This window comes from Rattus rattus, chromosome 4 (genome assembly GCF_011064425.1).
Source record: "Rattus rattus isolate New Zealand chromosome 4, Rrattus_CSIRO_v1, whole genome shotgun sequence".
NCBI classification, from domain to species: domain Eukaryota; kingdom Metazoa; phylum Chordata; class Mammalia; order Rodentia; family Muridae; genus Rattus; species Rattus rattus.
The window spans coordinates 23,194,752-23,205,577 of NC_046157.1; the positions used below are offsets into that span (position 1 = coordinate 23,194,752).

The 10,826-nt window shown below is 45.3% G+C and overlaps 2 protein-coding genes across 3 annotated transcripts in view; one reads left to right on the plus strand and one right to left on the minus strand.

The window, feature by feature from the left end:
* Positions 1-5,968, plus strand: part of Gsk3b (glycogen synthase kinase 3 beta) — a 149,107-nt gene extending 143,139 nt beyond the window's left edge. For both annotated transcript variants that reach the window (XM_032900192.1, XM_032900191.1), the window contains one exon: positions 438-5,968. In XM_032900192.1, the coding sequence (XP_032756083.1) occupies positions 438-505 (68 nt within the window). In that variant the 3' untranslated portion in view covers positions 506-5,968. The remainder of the gene's footprint in view (positions 1-437) is intronic.
* A 3,532-nt stretch (positions 5,969-9,500) lies between these two features.
* The window catches only part of Nr1i2 (nuclear receptor subfamily 1 group I member 2), a 39,869-nt gene continuing 38,543 nt past the window's right edge, over positions 9,501-10,826 (minus strand). Inside the window, exon 9 of the mRNA XM_032900193.1 lies at positions 9,501-10,456. Coding sequence (XP_032756084.1) covers positions 10,312-10,456 — 145 coding nt within the window. The 3' untranslated portion in view covers positions 9,501-10,311. The remainder of the gene's footprint in view (positions 10,457-10,826) is intronic.

The window sequence follows — 10,826 nt, forward strand, 5'->3', positions numbered from 1 at the left end:
CCTTTTTCATAAGGAAGTAGAACTTAGAGTGGTTGTGGAAGTGATAAACGAAACAGCTTACCCTTAGGTAAGGTGCCTATGTGTCCTTGGTGTCTGCTGCGTCTTCACCTTAGCAAGTGGCCCCTGGAGCATGACTCTGGATCTTTACTTAGTGTCACTTGTTTTCAGTGAGCTGAGTACTGCTGGGCCCAGCTATAGCAAAAGCCTTGACAGAAGCAACCTGAATTCCTGAGTCTGTGATACATTAAATGTACACGCACGCACGCAGGCGCTTCACTTAGCTCCTAGCAGAAAGGAAGTCCTAGTGCTGGGTGCTGGACCCACATAGGAGATGGCAGCTCCGGAAGGCCTCAGCACTGTGTGGGTGAAGCGGTGTACGTGTGTTCTTTGCTGTGTTATAACATTGCTCACGCTCTCTCGGGACTTTGGATTTGCAGATACTAATGCTGGAGACCGTGGACAGACCAATAACGCCGCTTCTGCATCAGCCTCCAACTCTACCTGAACAGCCCCAAGTAGCCAGCTGCGCAGGGAAGACCAGCACTTACTTGAGTGCCACTCAGCAACACTGGTCACGTTTGGAAAGAAAATTAAAAAGAGGAAAAAAAAAGCAAAAACAAAAAACCCCTGTTCATTTTAGTGTTCAATTTTTTTTTATTGTTGTTCTTATTTAACCTTGTAAAATATCTATAAATACAAACCAGATTCATTGTATTCTCACTTTTCAGGAGATCCAAGAGGTGGGGAGGGTTGGGAGGGGAGGAGCAGAGCACTAAACACACAGTCTCTCCCTCGACAATCTCTTCCTTTCTTTTCTTTTTAAAATCAGAATCCGCTATTGTATACGGTAACCAGACTCCTGCCTCATGCCCCCCGCAGCAGAAGACCTGTTCTGTGCTGGTTTTACTTTCTGGATTTGTTTTCTTTTAAAGTCTGGCGGAAGACTGATACAGTGCACAGCTTGAAATTGGTTGGGAGCTTAGCAGGCGTTACTCCGCAGGGACTTCCTGTCACTCGTGAAATGTATGCTTTTCCTTGGGTATTTGAAGACTTGCCTTTGGCATGCTGGTGTCAGGTGTGACAGACAAGAGTAAAGGTGCGTTGTTGGTAGCCCAGGGAGGTCACTGAAATCTGAAGCTCTAAGGGAAGATCCGAGACGATTACTTAAGGTTTGTTTTGCTCTTGACCAGTGCAAGTGTTGCAGATGCTGGCTCGGGAAGGCTGCCAAAGCCGAGGGCGGGCGCCACCGCAGAATCTGTTGCACCCTGAGGTGGATCTTGGGTCACCTGAGCAAAGGCCATCTGCATATCTTGTTTTGAGGTGGTGCCCTAGGGTGGGACTGGAGATGGTGTTGAGGGAGCAACTCTGGGTGCATCAGAAGGCAAATGACAGGAAGGCAGCAGGCCAGGGGCAGATCTCACCACTGTGAATGAACTTTCCAGCTTGTTCTAAAGTTGTTTCCCTTAGAAACCAGAAGACATCGTAGCTAAGTAATGTGAACTGTCAGCCAGCCTCCTGCTTTATTTTCCCTTACTTTAACTGAAAACCAAGCTTGCAAGAATTGCCACATTCTTACAAATAGCTCTAATTTTAAATTCAAATCTAGACTCTGTATTTAATTTCTGCTTTTTTTTAACATCATGCTTTTAAATTTATTTATTGATGCATGTCAGATAGATAGGCCATTATGATTTTAAATGGTAGGAATATTAAAAAAACCACACATCAAAATAATAAAGTCACTTGTATCTGCTGACTTTATAGGAAAACTGATTATATCAATGTGTATATGTGTTATATATACATATATTCAATACTGCCTTCTCTTTTTGTCTACAGTATCAAAATTGACTGACGGAATCATGAAAAGAATGTTCCCCATCACCATTTAGAGTTTTATTTTTGTTTTCTTTGTTTATCAATGAATGGTGTAAGAATCAGTCTCTTGTTTTTTTTTTTTTTTTTGAAGAAAAAAAGCAATATTCCTTGAAGAGCAAGGAGGATTGAAGGATTTCGTTTGAGTGAGGAACAGAGTTCATAACTAGTTTGTTGATACTTGTAAGGTTGGTATCTTTGTGGGCCTTATATACTCTAAAATGAACCTTGGTGCTTGTGGGCCATTACTTGACCTATGAATCTTTAAGGCACAATCAGTTATCTTTTACATATAAAGATCGCTTGAGTGATGGCCACCGCTCCTTCCTTCCCTCCTTCCTCCTTCCTTCCCTCCTCCCTCCTCCTCCCTCCTCCCCACACCTGCTAAGGTTAACTGATGACTAGGGCTGTAGAACCCTTGGTTATGTATGAGACACAGACTCTTACCCTCATTACCTAACCTTAAGTCACGTTGAGGTCTTGCCCTCCAGGTGTTTAGGAAAAGGAGTCTCTTGGCAGCCCTTATGTAGGCCCTAGCACCCTGTCATGTTTCTTCAACCAGGTGTGTAACTCTCCAAGAGAGTTGTATTGCCTAGGGAAATGAGTCGATACTAGAAAGACATCAGTGAGACATTTGGCTTGGACTCGCCGCTGTGCGGCTGGCTAATCTCTTCGGGCCACCAAAGGGGCTTCTCATACCTCCGGTTAGATCAGACTTGACAAGAACGGAAGCATATGCAAATCAACGAGCAGGCGCTTTTGTAAGTGCTTCTGAGATAATTACAGTTTGAAAGACTTCCGAAATTAGAATATTTGACAGCATAGTTCCTTGAAGGGGGCAACTTAGAAGACCATTTTCAGAAAAGATTTGTAGAGAATCTGTGAACAGGCAGGTCTGCGGCCTGAGCGGGGAACCTGCTTTCAGATTAAACTGCCCAGCCAGACACAGAGTACCCCAGACTTGGTGTGCTTGCTAGAGTCCATAAAAATCAGTGCTTGTTTTAGCAAATACTCCCCACACCCAGATACGGGGTAAGAGAAGAGTAGAGGAAAGTCAGGTGCTTTTCTCTGTGTGTGCATGTGTGTGTGTGTGTGTGCGTGCGTGCGTGCGTGCGTGCGTGCGTGCGTGCGTGCGTGCGTGTGTGTGTGTGTGTGCGCGTGTGTGCGCGCGCGTGAGTGATTGTGTGATTGTGTGTTGGTGTGCGTGCATATATGAGGGCTAAGGTGCACGATTTTTTCTTTCTCAAGGATCATGGCAGGATCACAGAACTCTTATCCAAGTGAGATCCAGGTCTCTGAATATCTTTTTGTAAATAATAGTAATTAAAAGCTCCTCACCAAATTCAAGCTTGTATATTATATTTTCTTTCAATGTTTTTAAATTTAAGTTTTATTGTTTTGTATGTAAATATGTGGACCCAGGAACTGTTATTAATGAGCAAAAAGTTACTGTTCAGGGCAGTGATTCTGTTTAATAACCAGACAAAAATGTAGACGAGCTTTTTAAAGCCATATAGTTTTAACTCTGTACAGTAGGTACCGGCCTGTACTATTGTAACAATAACTCTAGCAATGTATAGTGTATCTATATAGTTTGGAGTGCCTTCGCTTCCATGTTTTTGGGTTTCTTGTTTTGTTTTGTTTTTTAATTTCCTTTATCTGTGTGTCCCCGTGGCCCCGCTCCCTCTTAGTAACAACAGAACAGCACCTTTGCCTACTCCACAGTTCCCATGGGGAGAGGAACCCATGTTGGAAATCTCACTTCATTCTGGCCTCGCCTTTGTTTTGGTTCTGGGTGTGTCTGTCTCCTTGGTAACGGTGACGTCCATCCGTTTGTCTGTTCAGGGACTTGGTTGAGTGCTGGGGGTCCTAGAGCTGGAGGGTGTCAGATAGATTGGATTTTGCTCATCTTTTCTCCCAGCCCTAAGGTGGATCGTAAGCAGATTCTGGGAGCCCCCCCCTGCTCACTCCCTCCTTACCTACTTCCCTCCCAAACGAGAGAGAAAGATTGGTTTTATTTTTTAAAAAATAAATCACTGTCCTGGTGGCACTTGCGTGCCCCGGTGACATTGTTAGTAGTTACTGCAGGGGTGCTGTGCAGACGAGGGTGTCGAGTGGACTCTGAGCCCGTTCCTCCCTCCTACCATCTTGCTGGATGAAATAGCATTTTAATTTCTTTTTTAAAAATCAGTTTCTTAACTGTGCCGAATATGGCCTTTTTGAAAGAAAAAAAAGTATTCGTTTTGCCACCAACTACTTCATGTGTCTTGAATAGAAGAAAAACAAAAACACAAAAATCACTACCAAACCAAAGGTTGCTATTTTTGAGGCATCACGAGCTCATTGCGCACGGCAGGAGAATGCACCTTCTCTCCCATGACATACTGTCAGGCTTTTTAAGTCCTTAATTCTTTTTTAGACCCACTTCTTAGGTTTGTGTTTGAGCAAAGTATGCCTGCACGGCCATCTTGTCCACACCAACGCAGAGGTCCTGAGAGGACTCTGTACTCTCCAGCCCTGTGGACGTAAAGACACTGGCATTTCTGTTACCTTCTCTTCCCTTTGCAAGGGTTTTAACTTTGGAGTCTTCCAAAGAAAGTTTGGCCAATGCCAGATCTCCCAGAGTTGGGGTTTTTGTTATTATTTTTTCTTCGTTTTAAATCAAAATTGTGTCTGGTTCCTATTTACACTACTGATTGTTCTAATCCCAGAGATGAACAAGTTTCTCCCCTGTATGAAAAGTAAGCACCCTTTATGGTGGAACCTGTCTCTCCTGGTAGAAACTGAAGCCACTGAAAACAAACAGCTAGAAGCACAGGGGAATCCCAGGTGAAGGTCTCCCTTGAGGGTCTTCGGAAGCCATCCTTGGGGTTTGGATCCTTTTCACAGGGCTACGCCATTTTACTCAAGTCCGTTGCTCCGTTGTGCAGTCTCCACAATACAAGCAAAATGACAGCCAGTACATAAGGGGTTAGCTTGACAAAGTAGACTTCCTTGTGTTAATTTTTAAGTTCTTTTCTTAACTATATCTGTCTATAGGCAGATACAGATAGGTCTATGGAAATGTGCTTGCCTGTAAAATTTGCATTTATAAATGTGTTGCGATGGATCACTTGGGCCTGTACACATCCGATTAGCGTGACCACTTCCATCTTAAAAACAAATCTAAACAAAATTTATTATTATTATTATATATATATATAAAGGACTGTGGGTTGTATACAAACTATTGCAAACACTTGTGCAAATCTGTCTTGATATAAAGGAAAAGCAAACGCTGTGTAACATTACTACTTGAATGCCTCTGTGACTGAATTTTTTTTTCATTTTAAATATAAACTTTTTTGTGGAAAGTATGCTCAATGTTTTTTTTCCCCTTTCCCCCACTCCCTTGTAAATACATTTTGTTCTATGTGACTTGGTTTGGAAATAGTTAACTGGTACTGTAATTTGCATTAAATAAAAAGTAGGTTAGCCTGGTAATGAAATTAAAATTCCCAAGTGTGTGGTCTTTATTTCAGTGCCCACCCCTCTTTCCGCACCTACCTACTTTACCATTACAACATGTAGTCACACACTGCCATCTCACCCCCTCACTGGGGAAACATGAACCCTTGTTCTAAAAGCCAGGACTCTCATTCTTTGAAATGACCTTGCTCTGATGTGTAGACAGGAGGTGCAGCTTCTGGCTTGGAAACCCCTGGACTTAATGTAGAGAAAGCTTTGCAGACACTGCTTTGGGGGAAAAAAGTCCCTGAAAGGGACAGTTGTAAAAACATGTATAAGCTGCCGTCTTTGGTTACTGTGTCCATGGTTTGGTGTGGCTGTATTTATTTTAACTTCCATCTTCTTAGTAATGGTCGTTGGGAGTCTCTGTAAACCATGAACACCATGGACATTGGGTCTGTACCACCCATGTAACCAACACGTGTTCGAGTCTGCTCATTTCCAATACTGGATAATGTATGTTAACATGTTATGTCTCTTAGTGCAAACAGAAACACCATTTTTTAGGGCTGGCTCATGGTCAGGCCTAAAGGTTAGATATAAGGTCATGTGACTGCTGCTTCAATAAAGACAAATTTATATTCGACTAAGCGTGGTCTTTTATTTAGTGAGCTAGTTACATTGACATTTTTAGAAGCTGGATGTGGTACCACGTGCCTGTAATTCCTGCAGCGGCAGAAGGGGTTGGGTTAGCAGTGGGCTGGTTTGATTCACTGACCTCTGGAGAGGTCTTATGCCAGCTGCCCCTCACAACCCTGAAAGGTTCCTTATGCCTGAATCCTTCCAAAGGGTGATGCTGGGTTGTGGGGCAGCAGGAATGGGTGCTGTTTGGAAAGGCAGAGTGATGGGTGAGTGGTCCTCCTGGGCACCTTCAGGCGTTAAGAGGGCTGTAGCCATGGAAACAAAAGCAACCTGGGAAAAACTGCTATGGAGGCAAACAAGTTGTCTGGAACTGGGAAGAGCTGGTTAATGGTGGGGTTCGGGATGGGTTTGTTCAAGTCTTTTCTTTTTTCCAGAAAAGGGCCGCTTCTGGGGCCTCTCACATGAAGGTCACGTCAAGACTTTAGACACGTGGACAGTGGCTGCTGAGTGACTCTTGACTGATGGGAGAGCCAGGTGTATATGGTGTCTCACACAGATCTTTTCCCTGGCACTTTGGAAAATTAACCATTCCTTTTCGAGCAGGAAACCAGAAAAAGGAGGAGTCGCCACCAGCCACCAAGATACCTAGGAACCAATGCTTGCTTCTACTTGTTCAGAAGTAGGGGTTGGGGAGTGAAGAGGAAAACGGATGTTGGGGAGCAGAGAGTTGGATCGAGTGTGCTCTTTTGTGCAACCTGGAATCCTAGCTACTCTTGGAATAAGTGCTTACCGTCTGTAATTCCTATGCCCTTGCCAGTTTAGTGTTTGGAGCACTGCCTGCGTGGGTTTTAAAACTCAGCCGGGGTTGAGGGTATAATCTGTACTAGATCTTAATCCTACCCCTACTTATCTGAACCCATAGCTGGCCACTATCAGGCCACTATCATGTGTGGCATGCAGGTAACTTTCCAGAGGAGCAGAGATGGGGGAACTGTTTATGGATGGAATCAAGTGGAAGTTAGACTTCCAAATGAGAAATATACTTCTAGTTATAACCAAGCCTTTATTCCAAATTTTATGGAGTGAAAACTATATTCATGAATTGGCAAGAAGGGTCTCAATCTTCTCTCCCCAACACCAATGAGTTCATGGCCTCTCTGGGTAGACTGGGGTTGGAGTGGGGAATATGCTTGCTTCTTTGACTTGTGTTGGTTGGTCTGATGCCACTACAGTTTGCTCTGCTTGGAAGATGGCTGGAGTTAAGTAGTTACCTGTTTGTTAGAATTCAGTTACTCTCAGCTTCCTTTGCAACCAAATACTATCACATATTTAAACTTCAGCTACTGCGTTTACATTCTATGTATATATTTATATGTAATAAGCACAAGAGCAAGTGATTAATTCATTTTTATGTTCTACCAGCAGGTGTTGGATTTGTAAAAGGTGGCACTAAAATAAGTAGTAAATGTGTGTGTATGGAGTGTGTGGGGGTGTGGTGTGTAGTATGTGTGATGTGTACATGGTGTGTGTTGTGTACATGGTGTGTGTTGTGTATGTGTGTATATAGTGTGTGTGTGGTGTGTGGTGCATGTGTGTGATGTGTGGTGGATGTGTGGTGGATGTGTGATGTGTGTGTGTGTGTGTGTGGTATGTGCGTGTGTATGTGTGTGGTGTGTGTGTGTGTGTGTAGTTGTGTGTGTGTGGTGTGTGTATGTGTGTGTATAGGTGTGTGGTGTGTGTGTGTGTATATAGTGTGTGTGTGTGTGGTGTGTGATGTATGTGTGTGTGGTGTGTAGTGTGTGTGTGTGTGTGTGGTGTAGTATGTGTGATGTGTACAGGTGTGTGGTGTGTATGTGTGTATATAGTGTGTGTGTGTGTGATGTGTTGTGTGTGTGTGTGGTGTGTGTGTATATAATGTGTGTGGTGTGTGTGTGGTGTGTGTGTGTGTGTGTGATATGTGGTGTGTGTGTGGTGTGGTATGTGTGATGTGTGCAGGTATGTGGTATGTATGTGTGTATATAGGGTGTGTGTGTGGTGTGTGATGTGTGTGTGTGTGTGTGTGTGTGTTGTTGTGTGTGTGTGGTGTGTGTGGTGTGTGTGGTGTGTGTATGTGTGTTTGTGTTGGTGTGTGTGTTGTGTTTTTTGTGTGTGTGGATGTGTGTGTGTGTGTGTGGTGTGTGTGGTGTGGTGTGGTGTGTGTGTGTGTGGTGTGTGTGTGTGTATGTGTGTGTGTGGGGTGGGTGTGATGTGGGTGGGTATGTGTGTGTGTGTGTAGTGTGTGTGTGTAGTGTGTATGTGTGATGTGTACAGGTGTGTGTGTGTATATATGTGTGTGTGTGTGTGATGTGTTTTTATGTGTGTGTGTGGTGTGTGTGTGTGTATGGTGTGTTTGTGTTGTTTTTGGTTTGTGTGTGTTTGGTATTTTGTGTGTGTGGTGTAGTATGTGTGATGTGTACAGGTATGTGGTATGTATGTGTGTATATAGGGTGTGTGTGTGGTGTGTGATGTATGTGTGTGTGTGTGATGTGTTGTATGTGTGTGTGTGGTGTGTATGTGTGTATATAGTGTGTGTAGTGTGTGTGTGTGGTGTGTGATGTATGTGTGTGTGGTGTGGAGGGGGTGTGTATGGTGTAGTGTGTGTGATGTGTGCAGGTGTGTGGTGTGTGTGTGTGTATATGTGTGTGTGTGTGTGTGGTGATGTGATGTGTGTGTGTGTGTGTGTGTGTGTGTGTGGTGTGTGTGTGGTGTGTGTGTGTGTGGTGTGTGTGTGTGTGTGTGTGTGTGGTGTGTGGGGTGTTGTGTGGTGTGTGTGTGTGTGTGTGGTGTGTGGTGTGGTGTATGGTGTGTGTGTGTGGTGTGTGGTGTGGTTGTGGGGGGGTGTTTGTGGTGTGGTGTGTGTGTGTGGGTGTGTGTGTGGTGTGTAGTGTGTGTGTGTGTGTGTGTGTGTGTGTGTGTGATTTCGTTTGGTTTGGGGGATGGAGAGCTTTGCTTTGTGCTTTGAGACAGGGTCTCACTGTTTGTCTGGACTGTTCTGAATGCTCTGCTCTTACATCAGCCTCAACTGGCTCTGTTTTATTTCTATTTTCTCATTCTCACATTTTCTTCCCTGGGGGGCGGGGGTATCAAAAAATAGGGTTGGAGAGATGGCTCGGCTGTTTAAGATCACTTGCTGCTTTTCCAGAGGACCAGAGTTCAGTTCTGAACACCCACGGCAGTTGGCTCACAACCACCTGTAACTACAACTGGGGATGCAGTGTCCTCTTCTGACCTCCTCAGCGCCCACGCGTGCGCACACACATACACATGCAAAAATAAGTATTCTTTCAAGTGTTTTTTGTTTCTACCCAAAACTCCCTTATTGTCCTGCTCTTGTCTTCCTCTAACGTTAAACCATGGAACACGCGTGTGAAATTAAGGTGTAACCTGTGCAAAGGCACAAACAGTCCTACCAACTATTACTAAAAGAGTCAGATACTTCCACACACTGTGGCTCTGAGGATCAGGTGAGGATCGGGTGGGGGTTTGGTGTACACAGGTAATTGTGCCATTATACATTTATTGTCTGTTACTTTGTCATAAGCCACAGCCCTGGGAGCAAACCAGACCCTGGTCAGATGGGGGTGCAGACCTACCCCCCCCCAAGTCATGAACAGGTCCCCACAGCCATAGTTCCCACCCCTTCCTCCACACTTGGCATTTGGGAACCTTTCCTTGGCTTCCAGTGACGCACAGAACCCCAGACCCTACACAAAGTTCCTGGGCTGTGTGCCACATGCTCTTTAGCTCCACAGGAGTTATTTAAGAAGGTTTTATAAGCTATTAGCAGACATTTCAGCTTTGTCTTCTGAGGTGGGGATCCGCATCTGGGTCTGTACTGGAACCCCGCCCCCGACAGCTGATCACATGGTTAGTGATTAACAATGTGTTTGCCCAGGCGCAGGAACTTGACTGAAATGTCCAGAACAAGGTCATGACAAGCTGCTGGCATTCAGCAGTGACACTTGTCATAAGACCAGCTCAAGTCTGGAACACGTGAGCAGCTCGAGAAGAAGCTTGGGGCTGGGAATGTGTGGGGCATGGGTGTCCATTGTTACCTGGTTTGACCTGATCCCTCCTTTCTCACCTAACACCTGAGAATTTAGCAGGATTTGAAGGTTTATTCCCAACCACAGAGATGGTCTAATTTCTAGGGCAGCGCTTTCCACAGGCTGAGCTCCCGTGTCCTTTTCCTGAGAAATGCTAGCCAGCTGCAGACAGAGGCATTGTTGGTTATCAGTGTGTCCATCTGGTAGCCCTAGAAGTGGCAATTCAGAACATCTGGGTCTGGCTGCTCCGTGAGATCTCCACTCAGCCGTCCGTGCTGCTGAATAACTCCTGCATGAGAGGTGTGGCAAAGGGGTGCGTGTCCTGGATGCGCAGTAGCTGCTGGGTCTGCTGGGCATTGATACTGCGCAGCTCGGTGAGGACAGCTATGATCTTCAGGAACAGGAACCTGTGGGCAGCCAGAGAAGAAGGTGGGGCGTCAGGCCACCCCTCCCCATTCTCCCAGACTGACACTGTTCTGAGAATGTACAAGTTCAAGCTCAGAGCAGCCCAGGGGAGGCCATTGGGATTCCTTCAGCCTGTACTGAGAAGGCAGGGCAGCCTAAGCTGTTATTTGCCTCTCGTCCCCACCCAGCAACCGGAGTTCCTGGACACAGAGACCCCTGGAGAAAATTCAGACCTTGCAGGTTAACTTAGAGGGGAGGGGAGTCATCATCATGGTTAAGGTCTTTACTGGGCAGGCCTTACAGCTAGGACCTCCCCCTCCCTCTCTCTCCTCCTCTCTCCCCTCTCCCACTCTCTCCTCTCATTTCCTCTCT